At 42.9% G+C, this 26,422-nt stretch overlaps 1 protein-coding gene and 1 long non-coding RNA gene across 5 annotated transcripts in view; one reads left to right on the top strand and one right to left on the bottom strand.

Annotated features, from left to right (window-relative positions):
- The window catches only part of GNA14 (G protein subunit alpha 14), a 197,358-nt gene extending 181,580 nt beyond the window's left edge, over positions 1–15,778 (top strand). Inside the window, exons 3-7 of the mRNA XM_007182296.2 lie at positions 7,031–7,185; positions 9,791–9,919; positions 11,318–11,447; positions 13,702–13,855; positions 14,882–15,778. Coding sequence (XP_007182358.2) covers positions 7,031–7,185; positions 9,791–9,919; positions 11,318–11,447; positions 13,702–13,855; positions 14,882–15,072 — 759 coding nt within the window. The 3' untranslated portion in view covers positions 15,073–15,778. The remainder of the gene's footprint in view (positions 1–7,030; positions 7,186–9,790; positions 9,920–11,317; positions 11,448–13,701; positions 13,856–14,881) is intronic.
- LOC103017941 (uncharacterized) lies at positions 1,919–25,393 on the bottom strand. Of its 4 annotated transcripts, XR_009008658.1 has the most exons (5): positions 22,291–25,393; positions 21,968–22,033; positions 20,222–21,244; positions 17,874–18,003; positions 1,919–2,385 (listed from the first exon to the last, which is right to left on the bottom strand). It is a non-coding gene; the product is annotated as an uncharacterized LOC103017941 (long non-coding RNA). The 4 variants fall into 4 exon arrangements; XR_009008656.1 differs by having other exon boundaries at positions 21,968–25,393; XR_009008657.1 differs by having other exon boundaries at positions 20,222–22,033.
- Positions 25,394–26,422: the final 1,029 nt, after the last annotated feature.

Here is a 26,422-nt window from a genome sequence, read left to right as displayed (position 1 = left end):
ATTTTAACCCAGAATCATACAGGGAAGGGAGTGCTGGTGAATGTCCTAACAGCTTCGCCAAGTTGACACAGTGTAAGGCCAAAGATTCCATCTCTCAGCTGCGTTATTAACACTCATTGTAGCTTTGGATGTTTGTGCCAAAGTAATTTATGGCAGGACTCTTTGGAAAGAGCCTTTTAAGTTAAACCCACTGAAGTTTTGACTGACAGGAAAAAATAAAGTAACTTGGCCTTTCATGCCAACACTTTGTGGCCAGTGATTTCTGTTATTTATTTTTGTTGGAGAAAAGATAAGGAGAAAGAGGAGGACAAAGATTGGAGTAGAAATAAAGATTTCTTTTGAATCTTGAATTGGGTTAGAAAAGCTTACTTCCCATTCTGAGTGTGGTGGAAGATTGCCTTTCTATGAGGAGAAATCTAGGTAGCTTTAGACCAGTGGTTAAATATTCAAATGCCTGCACAGTGAGTGGGGTGGGCTGGTGGCAATGGTGGCTGACAGAGAGGGCATCCCTGCTGGAGCCAAGAGTTGCTAAAGAAATGGGAATTAGAAAGTGATCAAAAGAAGCTGGAAAATGAATTTTTTAAAATGTGAAATCTCAAATTATGGTCATTTTTGTAACTATTCTTGGTGTGCTTGAAAAAAGTATATATTCTAGTTATTTTGAATATAGGGCTCTACATGTGTCCATAAAGTCCAATTTGCTGATTATGATGTTTCAATTGTGTATATCTTTCCTGAATTTTTTGTTTATTCTGTCAGTTACTGAGAGAGGTATGTTTCAGTTTCCTGTAAGATGAAGATTTGTCCATTTCACCATTTAGATCTTAGAGAGTTTTTTCTTTTTATATTTTAAGCCTATGTTATTAGCTGCATAGAACTTTAGAACTGTTATGTCTTTCTGAACCTTTTTGTCATTTGAACTATCTCTATCTCCAATTATACTTTTAACCTTAAAGTCTACTTTTTCCCCACAGCTTTACTGCGGTATAATTAACAAATAAACCTTAAGGTCTATTTTTATGATAATAGATTCCTCCTTCCTCTGGGTTACTGTTTGCATGGTATATCTTTTTGCATCTTTTTACTTGTCACCTCTTTTTTGGAGTTGTCTTATCTTCTTATGCTTGGTTCTTTTTGTTAGTGTGCTGGACACACATGAAAAAATAACTTGAGGGTAAGGAAGATGCAATCTTCCAAGCTTCAAAAAGAAATTTTCTTTTCTTCTGCCAGGTGTCTGGGGATACTCAATTTCTGATATTGTGGTGATTCCGAGCTGAGTTGCAAGTCACTAAGAGCTACCCCTTGGATCCCAACCCAGAGCCAGAGGGCTTCTAAGGGCCTTTTGCTCTTGCTAACTTCGAGCCCAGTCACCCTCGTCCTGTAATATTGAAAAAGGAGCTGCTCAACCTCACACTGCTCCTTCTAGAACAAGCAGAAGCCCCAGGGAGAAAGGTTTCCCAAATGCTGGTTCAACTCCTTGGATGCCATCCTACCCTACACTCTGGCCCAGCAATTACTTACTTGTTCATTAGTTTCCTGATTATTCTTGAGCATACTTTTGAAAATATTTTGTCCACCATCTCTAGCTGTCCCTAGTGGAAGAGTTGATCTAAATGTCCTAGTCTTCCTTTACCAGAAGCAGAAGGTCCTTGTTTTTTTATAGAAAACATTCCTTTCTCTAGCATAGTTTACCAGCATTTTCTTTATAATGCAATTTTTGAGATGCTTTCACAGCTGATCGTTATGGAGCACTGAAATTTTACTTCCTAATTTTAGTTTGATAGAATATGTAGTGTAGTTCTGGATCTTGATGTAGATGTTAAAACACGGAGGAGTGATTGTGTGAAAGTCAGAAATATTATGTTACGGGGAACTTTCATTTTTAATCATATATTTTATTTTAATCTCGTTTGTTTTTACAAAGCTTCTGAGGTACTGCATATGATAGTAGACACTTGAAATAGCATTAAATTAGGCTTTTATTATCTAGAATATGTTAATGAATAAAGGTTTTAACGAACATGATTAAGTATCTGATGAAAGAACAGGAGCTCTGGCTTCTGACTAGGGGAAGTCTCCCCTAGTCAGTGAGAAGGCTCTGGGCCCTGCAGTGCTGGGCGGTTAATGGTGTAGGGCTCCCCCTGTGAGGACCTGGTGGAGAATGGGGCTGCCCACGGGGCCCTGGATTCCAGCCAGATGGGCTTGCTGGGCTCGACAGCGACTGTCACCCAGGCGGCCGGGGTTCCAAGTGTGAAGCCAGCAAGGCGACACTTCAAAAGCAGCTCCTTCCACTGTCACCCTGGGAATTACTGAGTGAAACACACATGTAGGACATCTGGTTTCTGTGTTCTTCTTTCTTCAGAGCAGTGAAAATGGTGCTTTTGTCTGAGAAAGGAAGAGAGGAAAAGCCAGATGTGAGCTCAGTGTTTGAGAAACTGTTTGTGTTTCTGCATCTGCTGAATTTGCTCCAGTAATATTTACTGCTTTGTGATTTCTCCTTTCAAAGGAATATATGAGTTAGGCAGTTTTAGTTCAATGCGCTCCTCTAGCCGAGGACCTTTCCATGAACTACACACCCATTTTATTCATCTGCTTCCTGGATTTCTCCACTTAGATGTCAGCCCCCTCAGACTCAGCCTGTCCCCTGCCCAAATCATAACCTTTCCCTAAATCTGATCCTCTTAGAACATTTCTTCTCTCTTTCCAGGAGATGAAAAAGCCCAACTACCTGACACAAAATTTCCCCCATTATATAAGGGCTTCCTGCTCTCAGACGGTGTGCACTGTAGAAGTGGTTTGAACATAACGATAAAAATGCTCACACTCTGTGTATGAAACTATTTAGCCAAGTCAGAGGGAAATCTGCACAAAGCCCCACTTTTTAAAAACACACATTGTTAATGTGCAGAAGTCATTCATCTCATACTTCAATACAATTTATTTAAAAACCAGGTCACCCTCTTCCTCATTCCTCTCTGCCCTTTGTAATATTTGCCCCTGGAACATACTCTGGGGGCTCGGCTGTGCCACTCTCTCCACCAGCCGTCCTTGTGATGACTCGTGACTAAAGAACACATCCTTGTGAGGCCATTCTTGATCAGAGTAACACAAAGGGCTCCTCTGACTGCAGAGCCTTCCCAGATAGATGGAGACTAAAGTGACAACCAAATGCAGTATGTGAGCCTAGATTGGGCAGATAAAGGACCTTTATGGGACCACTGTCAAATTTTGGATAGGTCTGAGGAGTAGACTGCAATATTGTGTCAGTGTTAGTTTCCTGATTTTGATCTTTATATATGATTATATATGTCTGTTTTTTAAAAAAATTTTATTTATTTTTGGCTGCGTTGGGTCTTCGTTGCTGTGCGCAGGCTTTCTCTAGTTGCGGCGAGCGGGGGCTACTCTTCCCTGCAGTGCGCGGGCTTCTCACTGCAGTGGCTTCTCTTGTTGCAGAGCACGGGCTCTAGGCACATGGGCTCAGTAGTTGTGGCACGCGGGCTCAGTAGTTGTGGTGCACGGGCTTAGTTGCTCTGCAGCATGTGGGATCTTCCTGGACCAGGGCTCGAACCCGTGTCCCCTGCATTGGCAGGCGGATTCTTAACCAATGCGCCACCAGGGAAGTTCTATATGTCTGTTTTTAGGAAATAACACTGAAGTCTTTAGAGATAAAGAGGCATTGTGTCTGCAGTTTCCCTTCAAATATTTCCAGAGAAATATATATGTGTGAGTTATGTGTGCAGGTATGGGTGTGTGTCTGAACACATGTGGAGGGAGTGGGGAGAATGATAAAGCAAGGTAGGAAATTATGAACATTTGGGCAATCTGGAAAGGCAGAGATGAACTCTTTGTACCATGTTCCCCACCTTTTCCCAAGTCTTAAATTATTTCAAAATAAGAGGTTTAAAAAAATGGATCCAGACAGGTGGGAGAGCTAACCAGGAGGAGCCAAAGACGGACAGGAGACCTCTGGACTTGGAATCCTTCTGGCCGCCTTAAGTCTAGTCTGTTCCAAACCAAAGTCCCAATTGTTGGGCTCTTTAAGGAGCCTCTGTTCTCCTCTTCTTTCAAGCAAGATTCCGCCCAAATCCCCTCGCTGGTCTGAACAGACAATATGTTTTTCACATATTCACCTGGCTGAATTCCCCTGGTTACCTGAAATCCCAGGTCTATGTCTTTTCCCCAAATTCCACTTCTCCCCCAAGAAGCCTATGTAGAAGCCTGTATTCCTCTCTAATATCTCACTGGGATCCACTTTTTCTATCTACTGGAAGAGCCAAACACTGGGTTTATCCATTGCAACATGTATCAGTCAGGATAGAGTGGGTTATGCTGCAGTAACAAACTTCCCCCAAAGTGCAGCTTAGGTAATAAAAGTTGATTTCTCACTCATGCTCCATATGCAGTATGGTGTGTTAGCTCATTATTGTTGCTCAGGAAGCCTGGCTGATGGAGGCTCCGTCTTATCCCATGATAATCACCACAGTAGACAAAAGGCAATGTGGTGAATTACTCACTGGTTCCTTAAAGTTTCTTCCTAAAAGAGACAGACGTCGCTTCCACTTATGTTTCCTTCACCACAGAATACAGTACTTCATTGCCTTTGTGAGGAGGAGAGGTAGAAGTATTTGCAACATCGCTGATGATTCTCACAGGGCTACCTCTCAGCAGGTAAGCTGAATTTAACAGTTACGTGTAGGAAAGCAACACAAGAGGCCTGCCCCCAAAAAACAAAGATGCTGACTGCACCAGGGGCAGAGTGGTTAAGACCAATTGGCCAAGAGTCACCAGAGCCTTTCCTCCACTAGGGAGGCTTTCCTGTCTCCCAGCTCCTCTGTGTTCCCACCGTGCCCGGCACAGGCTTCCATCATCCTGCTCTAGTGTTCTTTCACTGTTATTTCCCCGTGGTTATCCATCTGTTAGAGGGATACAGTTTTATGTGCACCACAGATGTTTATTGGGCACCTGCATCCATAGAGGGCACCTGTTATTTGCCAGGCACTGCACGAGGTTCTGGGATGTAAGGATAAGTAAGACATTGGCTCTGCCCTTGTGGCATTTCCTGACTTGTCACGAAGACGGGAAAACAGATAATTTAGAGCTACGCCCAGGTCAGCGCCCTCACCACGCCTGGTGTGGCCAAATGGGGTATCCTGGGAAGCTGTCATCCTCATCCTCCAGTGGAGACCATCTGACCATATTTGGGAGGTGGGAGAGTGGCGAGAGGAGGGGAGGAAGTGGGAGACAGCCTTCCTGCTCCATTGAGACACTGTCCATGTTCTCCATTTATTGTTCTCTCTGGCTAACAATAGGGCACGTGACACAAAATGTGCCACTGGGCAGGATTAGAAATCCTGGTTTAAGGGCTGTCACTGTGTCCTGTTTTGGCAAACAAGAAATATTTATTAGGCATCTATTGCAATAATAAGGCGAGTTCTGCTTACATTTGGGTGATACTTTATAAATCAGGTTCCCATTGAAAATCACTGGCTCCTCTTACAAATGACGATGCTGAGGCAGGGAACCTATTGGGTTCCTTAAAAGTCCCGACAGAACTACTTAGAATTCAGGGTCCTGATTCCCCGCCCAGGCACTTGCCACTAACCCATCCTGCCTAGACCTTGTTTGAGACTCTGCCAAGATCCTCTACCTGCCTGAGGATCCCACAGTCTAGGGGAAGAGTTTGTACTCCCTCTGGATGGATGTAGGGCAAAGTCGTGTTGATTGAATCACAGCCCTTGGTTTTTCCCTGAGTCAAGTGAATCTATAAGAGCTCCCTTTCCTCCAACCTCCTGTTGGGTTTCATGATGAGAAATGCAAGGTAAGAGTGACTTTTCAAGGGGTGCAGGAGATCAGAGCTGCCAAAGGATGCTTTGCTGACTCACAGCTGCCAGTGCATGATGTAATTGCTGTGAGATACAGCAAGATGGCAGAGGGAAGACGAGGCCAGGCTCCTGTCTCCCTCAGCAGGATTCTCTCGTTTGCTGCAACTTGCAGCCAGGGATGGGATGCTGCGTCTCTGGGGCCAACACAGGGATGTGTTGCGGATACAGGCCAGTCTTATCATCTCTATTTGCTAAAGTTTGGAAAGATTTCTGGCCTCTGGCTTGCCTTCTGTTGATGAGATAATATATGTAGAGCCCTGAGCATATAGTAAGTGGGTAATAAATGATAACTTCTTTAACAGTAATAATTACAGCAATAATGATCTTAACAGTTACTGGAATAATAAAGCAGTAGTATTAGAGCAATAATAATTTAGTGATGGAATAGTAAACATAATATTAGAGCAGTCAGTGGCATGGTGTGAGGGTTGCGCTGGGTGTGGCCCACCCAGTGGGAAAGAGTTTTATTAGTGATGCTGATAATAAAAAGCAGACTGTATGAGAACTCTCTGTACTTTCCTCTCTGTTTTGCTCTAACTTAAAACTGCTCTAAAAAGTAAAGTCTATTAAAACATCTTTTAAAAAATAAAGGGAAGAGAAAGAAAGCCGACTGGTGATTGTTGGTGGTGTTATTTTTCAATGCTCTGAAGATCACGCACGCCTTTATTTCCTGCACTGGGCTGGACCTGCTTACCCCGCCCTTGGTATGCCACTAATAATAATGTTACTTTTAAATTGTTCCATTGGCTATGCACATATTCAAATGAGTTGCATGTTAATGAGGAAGTAATGTTTGTTAGTACGATGATAATCAATGATGATCAGTCGTTCCCGTGTTTCTCTGTTCACAACTGGGTGTTGAATGCCGGTGAAACTGGCCCCCGGGGTACTGCTGGGACCGAAGGCCACAGGCCTTGGGCCTTCTCTGGCGCTCTCCACTGAGTTAAGCAGTCACATCATCTCCACCCAGTGAGGCTGCAACTGAGTGGCTTGTCTGTGAGCAGCTCTTCTAGAGACCACCCACCACACCCTAGCATCTAGGGACATCCTCCCTAATCCACGGACCAGGGCAAGTCTTGTCCCCAAGTCATCAGTGTGTTGGCTTCCTTTCCTTTGCCTAATGAAAGGTTCTCTTTTCATTTGAGCAGGAAAATGCCCAGCTGATCAGAGAAGTGGACGTAGACAAGGTCTCCGCTCTCTCCAGGGACCAGGTGGAGGCCATCAAGCAGCTCTGGCAGGACCCGGGAATCCAGGAATGTTATGACAGGAGGAGGGAATACCAGCTGTCAGACTCTGCCAGATAGTGAGTACAGAGCCCCAGGCTGTGGCCACCCAGGGTGCTTTCAGGCAAGCATGGCCACACTTCAAGGGGGGAGAAATGAGCTACTTGCTAAAATGCGGCACCTGGGGGCCACACTACCTCCCTTCTGCTCGTCTGTATCCCACTCTTAATTTCGGGTGCCTCTCTTCCCACCTCCTGAAATCTTCAGGCCCCCTGTGGAGCCCCAGATAGCTCTCCCTGCCCATATCTACCTTTCCTCGTCAAGTTCTAAGTAAGCCTCTGTCCTTTTCAACGAGAGGGTAAGTCAAATGTGGGTAAGTCCCCTTGGTGGGACTGATCTCATTTGGGGTGCTGAAACTATCTGATTTAAACCAGGACTACAACTGCTTTTGGCTTCTACTTCCCCCTCTCCATATCCCTCTGCCTTCTGGGTTCCTGATCAGTAGACAGCAGGTCCAATTGCCCTAAACTCTAAAATCAGAGTTTGGAAGCGCAGTGCATGCAATACACCTGTCAGTGGCTGATCTGGTGCTGCCCTCTAGTGGGCGAGATAGGCTCTGCGGGCCCAGCCATGGAGAAAGCTCAGTCCGGGAGCCCTTTGTTTGCCTACGCATTATATTTGGGATCCATAAGGCTCTAGTTTTAAATCAGTAATCCATTAAGATAAAAAGAAATAGGTGTTCTGCATGCACACTCTCCGACGGAGATCACAGGGTTTGATTTTATTAAGAATTTCCCAAGGCAGTGCCTCCATCAGCCAGATCACTGGGCAAATAGTTGTCATGGTCCTTCTTGAAGGGGTGAGGATTCCTGCTTCTGCAACTCAGCTCCTTCCCTCTTGCCCTGTGTCATTTCCACCCTCTGAAGGCCCTGGAATCCTTTCCCCAGACCCATCCCCTTCTCTTCAGGTGCTGTCATTGCCCTCCAAGCTGGTGTGGGTGGGTAATTCACCCATCATCTGGACAAGCCAGCGGGCAGGAAAGGAAACCAGAATCTTGCCTCCTCAGTTTCACTAGCCTCCCTTTGGCATTTGTCCCGGGCTGAGTGTTGAATGACATTAATCCAGGTTAGCACAACCAATCTGAGTACAGGAACATTTAGGTCCAACACAGCAGCAAAGCAGGAAAAGGAAGTAAACTAAGCCCTGATACGTTGTTGGATCAGCACAGAAGACAGCTCGCAGGAAGGAAGGCCGTGTCCCCAGGAGGAGGGCAGACTGCCTTTGACAGCTGGGGAGCCAGGGACATTTCCAAGTCAGCCAAGGCATCCCTGGCCCTTCCCTGGGACAGCCTGTGTCATTTGCTTCTGTGAAGGCCCTGGGGAGTGGTTGGGGCTCTTGATGTAGATCAACTTGGAAAAGAGCCACTGGGCCTGCTGTAGAACTCAGTGGAGCCCTGAAAACTGGGGCAAGTCCACTGAGAAGAATGTGGGGAGTAGCTAGGGTGGTGGACAGAGCTGCAACAGAGAAAACGGCACTCACAGACCCGGACGGTGCCCTGCCTTTGGAACTGGCGAGACCCCAGGCACTTGGGCACTTCCTTGGTCCAGGTCAGTGGTTGTCATCCACTCTGCTGGTACTGTCTGCTTATTTGGACAGGCATTCATTTCACAAAAATGTGATGTGTGTCTCCTGTGTGCCAGGCACTGAGGTAAGGGCTACAGGTACAACTGGTGCTCTCTGCCCTGAAGGAACATACAGTCTGGTGGAACGAGACAGGTGTAAATCAAAATATCACAAACGGAAGTCCATGACGATAAGCCCTGGGGCCGTGCATGGGGGTGTGGGTCACAGAAGGGTGACCCAGTGGTTTGCTTCCTGCGCTGAGGGCTGCACAGGAATAGGGTTTGCCTGTTACCTCTTGGCTCCCCTTCATGCCACATGTTCAGCGCCAGCAGACCTAGGTGAGCTCTGCCTGTAAGGGGGTAGGTGAGGGGTGGGGAGGCTTGGGGGGGGAGAAGGCGGGGCCACCTCTGTTTGCAGGGGGCTCCAAGTCACCAATACCGTCATTGGCCAGAGCCTCAGCTATTTACGCAAAAGTGTCTCTTTAAAAGGCCTTAAGATTAAAAAAAAGTAGTGTCCTCTTGTTTTACCACAGAAAAAGTGACATGTCTTAAGCTTAGGGCTTTAATATTTGGCCAAAAATAATCCAAGACAAGTTTTGGGTTATTTTAGGTGTCAATTTCCCAGTGTAACAAGGAACTTTTTCTCATTTTGAGAGGACTTCCCATTGGACTAACTCATTGAGCCAAGTGTCCAAGAACAGCATCTACATTCTGTAATGTTCTTGGATGAGGGCGTGTGGGAGGGAGAAGGACCTATGGAGAGAGGAGGACACGTGAGATGTCAGAGGGCCTGTTCCAACCTCCTCCTCCTGTGGCCCCGCTGGCTCCCTCACTGGCCAGAGTGATGGAGCTGAGAACCAGAAGGAAGAGAGGCGAGATCTGCAGATTTCCCAGAAGGCTCACGAAGGCTTCTGATCCATATTCCCTCCACACAGTTGTAGGAGGGCTGGAGTGTTGGCTCTCACGAAAGTCACTGGTGAATCTGAGTAGGGTCACTGTGAGTTGGGGTGACTTCCCTGGAGGGGCATTTCTCCCTTCTCAGCATCTTGATCTCTAACATCAGTTACCTGACTGACATTGACCGGATCGCCATGCCATCGTTCGTGCCAACGCAGCAAGACGTGCTTCGCGTCCGAGTGCCCACAACCGGCATCATTGAGTACCCATTTGATTTGGAAAACATCATCTTTCGGTAAGTCTGTCACCCCGACATAGTCCGTTAAGAATCTGTCCAGGCTTGGAAGTCCCCAAATGGAGTCTTAAATGTGTTATTGCTAAAAGGGCTTCCATCTCTTAGGGCAATATTGGCCCTCTCCATCACAGGGTATTTAGAATTGTGGTTGGTCTTAAGTGCTACTAGTGGAGAGAAAACCACCTTTCTATTCCCCTTATAGAAGAAGAGACTCCCTACTGATGTCTGGAATGATTCTTATGTGTAAAATACACACACACACACACACACACACAAACACACACAGATGTGTATTTCTGTAACCCACAGATTGAAGATACTGTTGAATATTTCTCTTCCCTTCTATTCTCTTCTCCAAGATTTATCACTGCAGATTTCAAAGGACTTTTATATCTGTTAGTTCCCTTGCTCCTCCTAGTAATTGTTACACACGCTTGTCTAGTTGAGACAGCGTAAGTACAGTCGGGCCGTGTCCAGGTCCTGTCTGTACCCCAACTGCATCTCAGTGCTTCTGGAGCACTGTCATGTCGGGGGAGCTCTCTGATCGAGCCCCTTGATATTCTGCATCTCTGCAAGCACATGTCCTATGCCTGTGTGCCCATAAATTTATCCAAACCTTTTCAGAATCAACTGCTGCTTGCAACTTCCAGAACCTGAATCTGGTCCACAGATGTATTCTCTTTAGCCCACTTGACATTTAAAAACATTTTTGAGCCAATATTTATAAAGATTGGGCTATTTTGCTTAAAACATTTGCTACCTCTTGGTAAGTTGGGGGATAGTTTCTCTTGAAAAGTTGGAGGATCTGGTCCAATAGCGAGCCTGCGTCTTTGTCCAGCTGCAGTTGCTGCAATGGTGTAGCAGCCATCCCCTTAGACAGGGCCCAGCACTCTTGAAGTACATGCTTTTCTACTCTAGAGAGGCCCCTTGGACTCATTTCCATAAGCTGGTGGCATCCAGCTAATGCAGAAAGGATTTGTAGATTAACTGGAGGAGCCAGTGAAACAAGAAGGGCGAGGGCTGGAAGGAAGCCCAGTGGTCCTGAAGCCTGCCTGCCTTTCTACTCTTTTGTGTCTGGTGTCCTGGCACCCTCTGGTGGTTAGGGCAATGCCCAAGTGGATGCTTGAGCTTTCTGCCTGGACTATTGCAGCAGTTTCCTAACCAGTGTCTCCAAACAGGCTCCATCTGAGTGACCTCGGCGCGCATCTTTAGTAACTTCACTTACATTCTGTGCCTCCTCTGCTAGGAAACATCCAGTGGTTCCTCATAGCCTAAAGCAGCAGTGCTCAAACATTTTAATCGTAGGATCCCTTTTTATTCTTAAAAATCATTGAGGACCCTAAAGAGTGTGAATTCCATGTCCTTTCCCCCAAAGAGTCACATGTTTCTGTTGAACAGGATGGTGGATGTTGGTGGCCAACGATCTGAAAGACGGAAATGGATTCACTGCTTTGAGAGTGTCACCTCCATTATTTTTTTGGTTGCTCTGAGTGAATACGACCAGGTCCTGGCTGAGTGTGACAATGAGGTATGCTGGGTGAGGAATTCAGTTAGCTGTGGAAGACAGAAACCTATTTCTGCAGTTTGCAAGAAGCCAGCCAGCTCTGGCATTAGACCCTATCCCTTAGGTTAAATCGCCTCGCTCTGCAAAGTGAAGTCTGTGGGCTAACAGCACAGGCGTCACCTGCGTGCTTGTTAGAAATGCACACCTGAATCAACCCAGACCGAATAAATCAGGATCTTTAAGATCCCAGGTAATTTGAGAATCACTAACCTAGAATCCTGGTTCTTAAACTTAGGTGTACACTAAAATCCCCAAGGGACCTTAAAGAAAAACCTGGCAGCTGGGGCCAACCCCAGAGATTAATTTAATTGGTGCTGTGTGTGGCCTGAGCTTGGGGATCTAATCTAATGCACTACAAAGGGTAGAGCCACTCAAAACCATGGGTCTCAGCCTTGGCTGCATATTAAAAAAAAAAAAAAAATCTTTAGGACCCTATAGTAGAGATTCCTATTTCCTGGTTTTGAGTTGGGGGTATCTTCACTAAGCCCCCTGGGGATGTTAATATACAGCCAAAGTTGAACAACACTATTTCTAATAAACTTCATCTGAGAACAGGCTTCCCAACCTCCATGGCCCATGGCACTCCCGAATTAGGTCCCGAGCTGAGTTGGCATGGGGAGTGGTGGCCATATGCTTGGAGCTGCCCTGGGCCCGCCTGGGATAGCATCTGCCCTTCGCTTCCCCTGGAAGGGACTTGCTCAGGGCAGCTGGGGCTGATCCACCCCAGTCAGGCATTCAGTGTCCTCTGCAGAGTTGCCATGACGCTGGCTGGGTGAACTCCATTAGCTGGATCTGCCTGAAAAGTGAGGAGAACCATCCCAGTCACTTCTTTGTGAGGTTGTGGGTATTTTCTGTGTGACAACCATTGTCTTTTCCCCCTACCGTTTGCACAAGACCTCTTGACCTTTTACAATAGAAATATCTCTTGCTTGTAGGGCATGAAAGTAAATCAATAAAGAATTCTTTCCAGGATTAGGCAATAATTATGAACAGATTCTATCTGGTATTTCTTGAGAGCAGACATTTCTCTGAGGAGCACAGTTACATTAGCTTATTAGTGGAGGATTAGCCCATTTACTAGTGTCATTGTGCAAAGAAGAATAGAAATCTTGGCGGCTGCCCAGCTCTTCCAGTGGAGAGATTTTTTTTGAAAAGCAAAGGTATTGAGTTACCAATATGAAAAATTAGCTCCAAATTTGTCTCAGGAATTGCCTAGGACATTTCTCGGGAAACTCAAAGGATTAGTCAGGTGCGCAAGGGGTAAGTACCTTACCTTGATGTGCCTAGAAATTAAGTATTTTCTCCTCTCTGAAAAGCCCTAGGTATCTGGGGAAAAATCCTAGGTTGCCACTCCAGACTTTTCCATCCTAGTTGTAGATGTGTGTTGCATCCACGCACTATGCCGTATAGGAATTGTTTTTTCATATGTTGTATTTCCTTGGAGATCATTATTGATAAGATTACAATAAATTTTAAAGAAGCTTTAAAAACAAGTGAGACGTTGCCTTTCTGGTAGTAAATTCCAGAATTGGTCTCCAGAAACGTACTGAGTAGGATAACGGGCCCAGGAGTTTGGGAGTTGTGGGAATAGAAATTTAGGGCATGTCCCTCTGGAGCCAGTGCGCTGGGCTTTCGTGTTTCTCAGTCTAAAGGAAGGAAGGAAAGTGTTTCTTTCCTCTTAGAAATACTTGAGAGCGGAATGCTAGCTAGAACAATTATTTGTCACCAGATAAGATTTGTATGCGCCCTGTCTGCTTTCCATAAATTAGGATCATTTAATATTTTCTTGCCAGTGTCTAATGTCCAGAAATGATTACTGTCCTTCTACATAGCTTCCACTAGATTGTACTATTATACAGTCTTGGAAAAGTACTTAAATTCTGTGAACAATAGTATGCTCACCTGTGAAATGGGGACCTGTTCCCCTTGGGGAGCTCGCCTGTGTTACACACGTGTCAAGCATGGCGCAGGGCAGGTGCTCAGGAGCGTTAGTTCCACAGGAGAGGAGATCCGGAAGGGGGTGATTAATGAGAGGGTGGGGGCCAGGGAAGTAGCAGCCGGAGACCCCACTTGCTCAGCAGCCTAAGCAAGGACAGCGACCTGGAGACGGCAGCTGGGTAAGAGGAGGACAGATGGGTGGAGCCAGTGATTTGGTATGTTGTTCCCAAAGCGTTGGTTTTCTTTCTAATTTATCCTAAGTCTCTTGTTTTTCACTTAGAACCGCATGGAAGAAAGCAAAGCCTTATTTAAAACCATCATCACCTACCCCTGGTTTCTGAACTCATCGGTGATTTTGTTTTTAAACAAGAAGGATCTTTTGGAAGAGAAAATCATGTACTCTCATCTAATTAGCTATTTTCCAGAATACACCGGTAAGTAAGTGTCCATCTTGCTGAGCTGGCCTCCCTGGCATCAGTTCAGAGTTCTCAGCATGGCTCACAGGGGCCTCCCTGATCTGCCTCTAATGGACTTTCTCACCATTCCCCACCTCTGAATGGAAGCTCCAGTTGAATCACTGTGTGTTTTCACCTCAGCACCTCCGCACACGCCTCTCCCAATGCCTGGAATACACTGCCAGCTCCTTTGCTAACTCCACTTTGTTCTCTGAGACCCAGCTCAGGCACTTCCTCCTTTGGGAAGTCCACCCCCATCCACTGTAGGTGCACCCCCCTCATGCTCCCTTGGGGGCCTGGGCTTGCCTTGCTCTCTCTCGGCCTTCAGCTCTCACCCCAGTCAGATCCTGAGGGCAGAGACTGTGCCTGACTCACCTTTGCACTTCCGGGGCCAGTCAGAGCACCTGGCACTTCTGATGTGTAAGGTGAAGTGTGGCAGCCCCTTTACCAGACACAGGGTAGACGCTGAAGTTATCTATATGACCTATCCAAGGCAGGAGAGTTTATGCCCTATTGCTAATTATTTCTGGTGCAGAAACGTTACCAAGTTTGACACTGATATTTAGAGGAGTAGTGTTTAAGCACTCTCCTTTTTCCCTTTATTCACCACGTTGCCATGTAGTATACAGCTCTCAAGCTTTAGAGTCAGACTTGGGTGACCAGTTATGTTAGTCCCCATATTCTTTCTCTTTGCTCTCCTAGTTCACTTAAGAATTACCTCTTCAAAAGTGGTCCAAATCAGAAAATTAAATTAGGTCACTATTTTTCAACAAATCTCCTTAGAGTATGATTTTTCGATACCAGGGGACACTTTAAAATACTCTTTTGCAGGTTCATAATAAGGTATAATAAAAATAGTGTCCCAGGTAAATGAGTCTCTAGAGATAAGATGGCTCAAAGAAGGATTCCAAATAAGAACAAGAGTGCATTGAAAATGATTTTGGGAGGACCTGGTGGTGAGTTGGGATCTTTCTTTTTTATTCCTCTAACTGCCCTCATGACTAGGACCAAAGCAAGATGTCAAAGCTGCCAGAGACTTTATCCTGAAGCTCTATCAAGATCAGAATCCTGACAAAGAGAAAGTCATCTATTCCCACTTCACATGTGCTACAGACACAGAGAATATCCGCTTTGTGTTTGCTGCTGTGAAAGACACAATTCTACAACTAAACCTGAGAGAATTCAACCTAGTTTAAAAGCTGCTGCCCACTCCTCACCCAGGCCAGAAAACCGGATTTGCAAGCTCCTCGTGTTTTTATTTGTAAGTGCTTCTGACATCACCCGGCCCAGCCCAGAGGTGGCACCAAGTCCATCATGCCGGCTACAGGGATGGGGATGGGTGATGCAGCAGAGCTTGTAAGATATTTGAGTTTAGCAAAACTTTTTCAAAGTCTTTATTCCCAAATTGTTTTTACATTTCTTTTCTTGACTTTAGACTGTAAGATTTTTGTGTAATTTTTGAATTTGATATTTTATAGAATTTTTAAGAACCACTGTGATTTACGATTTTGTTTTTTTTAATTGAAGTGTATGTAAGAATAGCCATTAAAAAAAAATCACATAACAGAGGACTCAATTTATAGGTCATGCTTTGAGACCTCTAGGATTATCCTTTTTTTACCTAAATCTTGTAATTGAGTGTTTTTCTCTCTTCATGCTGAAGTATGCCTTTAACATGCAACCAGAGACTTTTTTTTAAAAACAGTTGGTTCTTCTTTATGTTAACTTTCTAAGTCAAATTAATGACAGTATCAGTACCTCTAATTTAGTTTTGCCACAATTTGATCACTATGGAACCAAAGTTGACATAAGAAGATAAATGGGCTCTAGATAGTATATATGTTGTATTGGTGAAAAATGTGTGTGTGTGTGTGTATATATATATATATATATATATGTGTGTATATATATATATATATATATATATATATATATATATATATATATTCCAGTGTAAATGACCAGGTCTTATAAACTTATGAAATAAGTTTAAAAACCCAACTTGTTTAACAAATGTAATGTAAGCCCTGCCAAAGGTCTGATGGCCACCACAGATTTGCTGTTTGAACCATGTATGCTGTGCCTTTCTGAGGCGGCTAAGAATATACCATTTTTCCATTAGCATTGGATTATGTTGTGTTTCCTTGAGCTCATGGTTAATTGATAGTTATGCTCCTAAAAAGAAGAATGCTGTGACTTTAATAGTTAATAACTCAGAAACTTTCTAAATGTCCTTAGAGGGGAGGAAAAATAATTTTCCCTCCACCCTTCTAGGTTCTTGGCTGAGACCTCACCCCTGTAATACAAGATTAACAGGAGAAAAGTAACAGAAGTCTAACAAACAAACACCATTTATACCTCCTGTATACATGGGAGCTACCCTGGAAAACTGAGTTTAACTCCCCTGAAATGGCCCAAGCCATCACCTTAAATACCTTCTTCAGCTAAAGACACAAGAAAGATATAGATGGAGGAGGAGGGAAGGTCAGTTATGGGAGGTTAACAGGTAAAGCACAGTAAAAAAGGGTAAGGTTGTTTTGCAGAATTAAGTTGGGCACCTTCTCCATTGATAAAGAGTTTCTTGTCATTTAGAGTCACCCTTCTCTTCTAGGTACAGAGAGGGAGACACGCTTAAAATGGAGAGTTCCCTTATAAATGTAAATTTCCCTTACAATAGGTTTTCAGAGCTTTTCCTGTGTCTGTTGTTTCTTAAAAATAATCACCAAAAAGCACATGAACAGATGCTAAATCAAAACTACAATGAGGTGTCACTTCACACCAGTCAGAATGGCCATCATCAAAAAATCTACAAACAACAAATGATGGAGAGGGTGTAGAGAAAAGGGAACCCTCTTGCACTGTTGGTGGGAATGTAAATTGGTACAGCCACTATGGAGAACAGTATGGAGAGTCCTTAGAGAACTAAAAATAGTTACCATATGACCCAGCAATACCACTCCTGGGCATATATCTATCTGGAGAAAACCATAATTCAAAAAGACACATGCACCCCAATGTTCGTGGCAGCACTATTTACAATAGCCAAGACAGGGAAGCAACCTAAATGTCCATCGACAGAGGAATGGATAAAGAAGATGTGGTACATATATGCAATGGAATATTACTCAGCCATTAAAAAGAATGAAATAATGCCATTTGCAGCAATATGGATGGACCTAGAGGTTGTCATACTAAGTGAAGTAAGTCAGAAAGAGAGAGACAAATATATAATATCGCTTATATGTGGAATCTAAAAAAATGGTACAAATGAACTTATTTACAAAACAGAAATAGAGTCACAGATGTAGAAAACAAACATGGTTACCAAGTGGGAGGGAGGGATTAAATTGGGAGATTGGCATTGACACATATACAGTACTATATATAAAATAGATAACTAATAGGAACCTACTCTATAGCACAGGGAACTCTACTCAATACTCTGTGATGGCCTATTTGGGAAAAGAATCTAACTAACTAAGTAACTAAACTAACAATAATCAGCTCAAAGTAATCCTTATACTGAAGAAGCAAATTTTGGGGTGGCATATTCTGTTCCTGTTCAGTCCTGTCTTTGAAAGTTCAATGAGGGACTTCCCTGGTGGTCCAGTGGGTAAGACACCATGCTCCCAATGCAGGGGGCCCAGGTTCAATCCCTGGTCAGGGAGCTAGATCCCACATGCATGCCACAACTATGAAGTCCACATGCCACAACTAAGAAGCCCACATGCCGCAACTAAAGATCCTGCATGCCACAACGAAGATCCCCCATGCTGCAACGTCCCAATGCAGGGGGCCAAGGTTCAATCCCTGGTCGGGGAACTAGATCCCACATGCATGCCGCAACTAAGAAGTCCACATGCCACAACGAAGACCCAGCACAGCCAAAGTAAATAAATAAATAAATAATAAATTAATAAAAAAAAAAGTTCAATGAAGTTTCACAGTCTAGAAGCTAAGTTGATAGAGGAGTGCTCTATTATTTCATTGAACCAACCTCTTAATCTCGAGGATAGGTCAGCTCAGTTAAACAGTTGTGTCTCATTTCAGGAGCTGGTGTTGCAGGTGGGGGTCCCAAAGTTAGCCTTATACGGTGCAAGCAATTGGGTATTTAATAAGAGGCATGTCTATGGAAACAGGAGAAAAACAAAAGTTAGTGGTTGGGTCAAATTATAAACTCAGCCTGAGTCCTAAAGGCCGCCAGTCAGATTTCTAGATGTTGGGGTTGAAGCATCTTCTGCAATTTGAATTTGTCTGATGTCATCGGATGTTCAGATAAACTTCCTGAGTGGTCCATACAGCAACAGGCACAAAGATGATCTAAACGTGAGCCGCTGGGGTCATTTCTCTGAACTTTATGTCAATCCATTCACATTCAGTTTGCAGGGTTTTGGGAAATAACTTTTGCAAAAGCAAAACAATAACTTTCATAAATGACAAAAGACTTAAAAACAGCCATGGTTAAAGATATAATGAGCCTTTGTTATAATGCAATTGACAAGGAAATATGGTTATGTCTGTGACATACATTTTAAGATAATAACGAATTACAAGTGATAATATTATATCAGGACATATCAGATTTCTAGGAACTTCATACAGTTTGTTCTTAGTGGTTCCAAGTCAAAAGACTGGAAGAAAATTGGAAACGTTAGTTTGAAGAGATGTAGCCAGATTATTTGAGGAAAGTAGGATAATTCAGGATCTAGTCCAGTTTACAGGAAAATAATGAAACTTCAGACAGTTAACAGGACTAGAACCTGATATCCACAAGAGTATATTATTTATGGAAGCATCATTTTTCTCTCTACAATCACCCACATTTTTACCAAAGGAGAAGATTTCCATTCCAACTGAGATGGAAATAAAAACATTACTATGTTCTGGAGCTTTAGGGTTTAGTACAATTTACCTTTGTAAAGTCTGTATAAAGCATTCAGCAAAGGTCTGCGAATGCTCTCCTTGAGTGTACAGTTCAACCTTGGACCAGTTCACTCTTGAGTCTATCATCCTCTGAACACTAACCTCCACTGATCCATTTCCTGATCATTTGCGGGAGAGCCTGGGAGAAATTCTGGTCATCTGTTTCCTTGGTTGGGGGTGGGGTGGGGTGGGGTGGGGTGGGGTGGGGGGTGGTCCACTAGGGGGCTGTCTGGCTTCTTTGATAACTGCAGTATAATTATGGGTGGGAAGAATACCCCTGAGCATCCAGTCAAGGTCCTTGTGAGTGAGGTTGTGAATGGCCACTGATCTTTCTAACTCTTCTCTAAATCTGGTAGGATCTTCTGAAAGTGCAGGCAAAAGGGGCTTTGTAATTTTACCTTGTTAAAAGAGTCCCTAAGGCTAGACACCATACTCCTTTGTGTCCTCTTTTCAATTTGATCTTTCCATAGGTACTAATAAGACAATTCCTTAGAATGAGAATTTTTTTTCAATTTTATAAAAGTTTCCAATTGAAAAATTTTTTTCCAATTTTATAAAAGTTTTTCCAGTTCAAAAGATCCATCATCTTGTCATTGATGAGTAGGATCTTCAATGGTATATTAATCTCAATAGCAACTCAAACCAATATGGCTTTTTATGGCTTAACCGTGGATGCAAGAGGTGTCCCCTAGGACAGTGCAAAAGCCTGACTCTCATAATATCAAGAAAGTTCACTCCCAGAGTTAGCCTAAGAAAGCAAAGACCTTCTTTGTCACAGGTGGTAGGAATGGTGTACTGAAAACAATCTCTCACATTTTCTGTGAGAACATGAAACACCTCTAGTCACAAACCTGCTAATCTGTAATACCAGGCAAGACACTACTGGAATGGGGCTTTTCCACCATTAACAAGACAACAGAGGTTGAGACGCCAAAGGCCCCTTATGGACCAGGACCCCTTAAGACAAACTCCCCTGAGAGCTGGCACAGTGGGACAAAGAGAATATGTTTCGAATTGCCATCCTATAGTGGCTGCCAGATACAGGCTGATACTAGCATCTTCCAGCTGGTGATGACTAGAGAGAGTTTTCTTACTAGTCAAAAAGCCAAGCTCTCAACACAAAAAACAAGATGAAAGGAAAACCTTATCTGACCTATGGTTCTCCTCCTTATGACAAATGACACAAAAGACAGAGACAACGTAAGACAGTGACCATCTATGGAAGGGAAAGGATCAACAGAAAACAAGAGTGCTTATAACAAAATCTTTACCAGAGTCTTTATGCTCAAGGAACTAATTCACACAAATATTTTCTTCTGTGAATCTAAATTTGGAAAGAATAAGGTGAAATTTCCCCTTCCTCTCTCTACTGGGCCTTATAGACAGAGATCCGAGAGAGGTGACTTTGGTAAGAATTCTTACCCTTTGCTGGCTTCTGCCAGTTTTCCAGGTTCCTATCTTCAGGCTCCAGAAGAAGTACAGTGTTTCAGCAGATCCCATCATGGGTCGCCAAACTGTCAGTGAGGAAAAAAAATTTTCCCTCTACCATTCTAGGTTGTTGGCTGAGGCCCCACCCCTGTAATAAAAGACAGATTAACAGGAGAAAAATAAATAGAAAACGAATAACATGTATACCTCCTGTATACATGGGGGGAGACCCTGGAAAACTAACTCCCCCAAATAGCCCAAGCCATCATCTTAAATTCCTTTTTCAGCTAAAGACACAAGAAAAATGTTGGGAGGTGGAGAAGGCCAGTTATGGGAAGTTACTAGGAAAAACACAGTAAACAGAGTAAGGTTGTTATGCAGATTTAAGTTGGGTATCTTCTCCACTGATAAAAGTTTCTTGTGATTTACAGTCATCCTTCTCTCCCTGGCAGAGATTAGAAGACTCACTTACAAATAAAAATTTCTCTTACAAATGTAAATGTCTCTTACAAATGAGTAACTTCTACTAGATTTTTAGAGCTTTTCTTCTGTCTGTTTCTTAAAAATAATCCGCTCAGAATAATCCTTATGCCAAAGAGGCCCATTTTGGGATGGCATATTCTGCTCCCCTTCATTCTCCTTTTTGAGGCAAGTCTATTCATCATCGCATTGAGGTTCCCTTAGTAGCTGGCTCAGTAAAGCAGAAGCAGAATCACCTGGGAAGTGCAGAGTGCTTCAAATCAAAGGCCCAAGATGGTTTTGTTTCTGCTTTTTATGTGAAGGTGTGTACACACATAAATACACATACACACGTAAGCACATCATTCAGAGATTTAAGATGTGACGTGTTTTATCACCAGTCTACAAAATGTACCCAGATTAGTTACATATGTTATGGAACAATCAGCATTCCTGTAACTGCAGTAAGCCTTTATCAGCCACTTAGGATAGTCAGGTTCTCATTCTGTTGGAACACTTCCAAGTGTGAAGCTATTGAAGAAGAGAAGAACATCTATGCTGGAAAAGAAAGAAATTATGCTTATAAGAAGCTAGTGATTCTACAATAGTAATATTAAGCTTTAAAAGCTAAACTTCACTCAAGAAATGAAGGCAAAAGCAACTTTTTGTGGAACCTGACAATGATATTAAAATTTTATCTAGAACAGTAACAGTCCAGGAATAGCCAAGACAATTTTGCACAAGAAAACAAAGAATGGGAGACATGGAAGCAGGTGCCAGTCGCTGCCCCTGCTGTTCCGGGAGTGCATGGGCTGCCACCACCACTAAGAAACACAGGAGCAGATGCCAATTGCTGCCCCCACTATCCTGGGGGCATGGGGGCCACTGCTGCCACTGGAAGACCCGTGAGCAGGGGCTGATGCTGCCTCCGCCCTACTGGGAGCACACATGGGTCACCGCACCTGCACACCCCATATAATCAAACCCCATACCCACTGGGTAAGTGACCCACAAACTGGAAAATAATTATATCACAGAGGTTCTCCCACAGGAGTGAGAGTTCTGAGCCCCACGTCAGGCTCCCCAGCCTGAGGGTCCGGCATCAGAAGGAGGAGTCCCTAGAGCATTTAGCTTTGAAGGCCAGTGAGGCTTGAGTGCAGGAGCTCCACAGGAATGAGGGAAACAGAGACTCCACCACTCTTGGAGGGCGCACACAAGTTTTCACGTGCACTGGGACCCAGCACAAAGCAGTGACTTCATAGGAGCCTGGGCTAGACCTACCTGCGGGTATTGGAGGGTCTCCTGAAGAGGTGGGGGTTGATTGTGGCTCTCTCTGTGCAAGGACACCTGTGGTGAAGGACCCAGGGAATATTGACTGGCGTGAGCTCTCCCAGAGGTCACCATTTTGGCACCAAGAAGTGGCCCCACCCTACAGCCTGCAGGCTCTAGTGCTGGGAGGCCTCAGGCCAAACAACCAGCACTCGTGGGGGGGAGACATAGCCCCACCCATCAGCAGACAGGCAGCCTAAAGTTGTACTGAGCTCACAGCCACCTCTAAACACACTCCTTGACACATTTCTGCCCACCAGAGGGACAAGACCCACCTCCATGCACCAGTGGGCAGGCGCCAGTCCCTCCTACCAGGAAGCCTGCACAAGCCCCTAAATCAATCTCACCCACTCGAGGGCAGACACCAGAAGCAAGAGGAACTACAATCCTGCAGCCTGAGGAAAGAAGACCCAAAACACAGAAAGTTAGACAAAATGAAATGGCAAAGAAACATATTCCAGACAAACGAACAAGATAAAACCCCGGAAGAACAACTAAGTGAATTGGAGATAGGCAATGATAGGCAATCTATTTGAAAAACAATCCAAGGTAATGATAGTAAAGATGACCCAAGATCTTGGAAAAGAATGGAGGCACAGACCAAGAAGATACAAGAAATGTTTAACAAAGAGCTAGAAGATTTAAAGAACAAACAGATGAACAATACAATAATTGAAATGAAAAATACACTAGAATGAATCAATAGCAGAATAAATGAGACAGAAGAACAAATAAGTGAGCTGAAAGAGTGGTGGGAATCACTGCCACAGAACAGTATAAAGAAAGAAGAATGAAAAGAAATGAGGACAGTCTAAGAGACTTCTGGGACAACATTAAACACACCGACATTCCCATTACAGGGGTCCCAGAAGAGAAGAGAGAGAGAAAGAACCTGAGAAAATCTTTGAAGAGATTATAACTAAAAACTTCCCTAACATTGGAAAGGGAACACTCACTCAAGTCCACGAAGTGCAGAGTCCCATACAGGATAAACCCAAGGAGGAACATGTCGAGACACATATATTAGTAAAACTGACAAAAATTAAAGACAAAGAGAAAATGTTAAAAGCAACAAGGGAAAAGCAACAAATAAGAAACAAGGGAATCCCCATAAGGTTATCAGCTGATTTTTTCAGCAGAAACTCTGCAGGCCAGAAGGGAGTAGCACTATATATTTAAGTGATACAAGGGAAAAACCTACAACCAAGACTACTCTACCCAGCAAGGCTCTTGTTCAGATTTGACAGAGAAATGAAAAGCTTTACAGACAATCAAAAGCTAAGAGAATTCAGCACCACCAAACCAGCTTTACAACAAATGCTAAAGGAACTTCTCTAGGCAGAAAAGAAAAGGCCACAACTAGGAACAAGAAAATTACGAATGGGAAAGCTCACTGATAAAGGCAAACATACAGTAAACGTAGGAAATCATTCACACACAAATTTATCAAAACCAGCAATCCTGAGGAGAGTACAAATGCAGGGTACTGGAAATGCATTTGATATTAAGAGACGAGCAACTTAAAACAATCTTGTTTATATACAGACTGCTATATTAAAACCTCATGGGAACAGCAAACCAAAAGCCTACAATAGATACACATACAAAAAAGAAAAAGCAATCCAAACACAACACAAAAGATAGTCATCAAATCACAAGAGAAAAAAAGAGGAAGGGAAAAAAAAGACCTACAAAAACAAATCCAAAACAATTAACAAAATGGCAATAAGAACATACATATGATAATTACTTTAAAGGAAAATGGATTAAATGCTCCAACCAAAAGACACAGGCTGGCTGAATGGACATGAAAACAAGACCTGTATATATGCTGTCCACAAGAGACCCACTTTAGATCTAGGGGCATATACAGACTGAAAGTGAGGGGATGGATAAAGGTATTCCATGCAAATGGAGATCAAAAGAAAGCTGGAGTAGCAATACTCATATCAGACAAAATAGACTTTAAAATGAAGATTTATAAGAGACAAAGAAGGACACTGCATAATGATAAAGGGATCAATCCAAGAAGATCTAACACTTGTAAATATATATATGCACCCAGCATAGGAGCACCCCAATATATAAGGCAAATGCTAACAGCCATAAAAGGAGAAATCAACAGTAACACAATAAAACTGGGGGACTTTAACACCCCACTTACATCAATGGACAGATCATCCAGATAGAAAATCAATAAGGAAACACAGGCCTTAAATGACACATTAGACCAAGGCGATTAATTGATATTTATAGAACATTCCATCCAAAAGCAGCAGAATACACATTCTTCTCAAGTGCACATGGAACATTCTCCAGGATAGATCACATTCTGGGCCACACAGCAAGCCTTGAGTAAATTTAAGAAAACTGAAATCATATCAAGCATCTTTCCCGACCACAACACTATGAGATTAGAAATCAATCACAAGAAAAAAACTGTAAAAAACACCAACATGAGGAGGCTAAACAATATGTTACTAAACAACCAATGGATCACTGAAGAAATCAAAGAGGAAATCAAAAAATACCTAAAGACAAATGACAATGAAAATACGACACTACAAAACCTATGGGATGTAGCAAAAGCAGTTCTAAGAGGGAAGTTTATAGCAATAAAATCTTACCTCAGGAAACAAGAAAAATCTCAAACAACCTAACCTTACACCTAAAGCAACTAGAGAAAGAAGAACAAACAGAACCCAAAGTTAGTAGAAGGAAAGAAACCATGAAGATCAGAGCAGAAATAAATGAAATAAAGAAGAAGAAAACAATAGAAAAGTCAATGAAACTAAAAGCTGGTTCTTCAAAAAGATAAATGAAATTGATAAACCTTTAGCCAGACTCATAAACAAAGGGAGAGGGCTCAAATCAGTAAAATTAGAAATGAAAAGAAGTTACAACTGAAACTACAGAAATACAAAGGATCATGAGAGATTACTACAAGCAACTCTATGCCAATAAAATGGACAACCTGGAAGAAATGGACAAATTCTTAGAAAGGTACAACCTTCCAAGACTGAACCAGGAAGAAATAGAAAACATGAACAGACCAGTCACAAGTACTGAAATTGAAACTGTGATTTAAAAAACTTCCAACAGACAAAAGTCCAGGACCAGATGGCTTCACAGGTGAATTCTATCAAACATTTAGAGAAGAGTTAACACCTACGCTTCTGAAACTCTTCCAAAAAATTGCAGAGGAAGGAACACTCCCACACTCACTCTATGAAGCCACCATCACCTTGATACCAAAACCAAGCAAAGATACCACAAAAAAAGAAAATTATAGGCCAATATCACTGATGAACATAGATGCAAAAATCCTCAGCAAAATACTAGCAAACCAAATCCAACAATACATTAAAAGGATCATACACCATGATCAAGTGGGGTTTATCCCAGGGATGCAAGGATTCTTCATTATCCACAAATCAGTGTTATATACCACATTAATAGACTGAAAAAAAAAGAACCATATGATCATTTCAGTGGATGCAAAAAAACCTTTTGACAAAATTCAACACCCATTTATGATAAAAACTCTCCAGAATGTGGGCATAGAGGGAACCTACCTCAACATAATAAAGACCATATATGCCAAGCCCACAGCTAACATCATTCTCAACGGTGAAAATCTGAAAGCATTTCCTCTAAGACAGGAACTAGACAAGGATATCCAGTTGCCACTTTTATTCAACATAGTTTTGGAAGTCCTAGGCACAGCAATCAGAGAAGAAAAGGAAATAAAAGGAATCCAAATTGGAAAAGAAGAAGTAAATCTGTCTCTGTTTGCAGATGACATGATACTATACATAGAAAATCCTAAAGATGTTACCAGAAAACTACTAGAACTCATCAATGAATTCAGTGAAGTTGCAGGATACAAAATTAATACACAGAAATCTTTTGTATTCCTATACACTAACAATGAAAGAGCAGAAAAAGAGAAATTAAGGAAACAGTCCCATTTACCATCACATCAAAAAGAATAAAATACATAGAAATAAACCTACCTAAGGAGGCAAAAGACCTGTACTCTGAAAACTATAAGACGTTGATGAAAGAAATCGAAGATGCTACAAACAGATGGAAAGGTACACCATGTTCTTAGATTGGAAGAATCAATATTGTCAAAATGACTATACTACCCAAGACAATCTACAGATTCAATGCAATCCCTATCAAATTACCAATAGCATTTTTCACAGAACTAGAACAAAATTTTTTTAATTTGTATGGAAACACAAAAGACCCTGAATAGCCAAAGTAATCCTGAGAAAGAAATATGGAGCTGGAGGATTCAGACTCCCTGACTTCAGGCTATACTGCAAAGCTACACTGATCAGAACAGTATGGTACTGGCACAAAAACAGAAATCAGATCAATGGACCAGGATAGAAAGCC

The sequence above is a fragment of the Balaenoptera acutorostrata genome, chromosome 6 (genome assembly GCF_949987535.1).
Source record: "Balaenoptera acutorostrata chromosome 6, mBalAcu1.1, whole genome shotgun sequence".
NCBI lineage: Eukaryota > Metazoa > Chordata > Mammalia > Artiodactyla > Balaenopteridae > Balaenoptera > Balaenoptera acutorostrata.
Note: the sequence above shows the minus strand (reverse complement) of the source record. Positions and strands in the feature narration are given on the sequence as shown.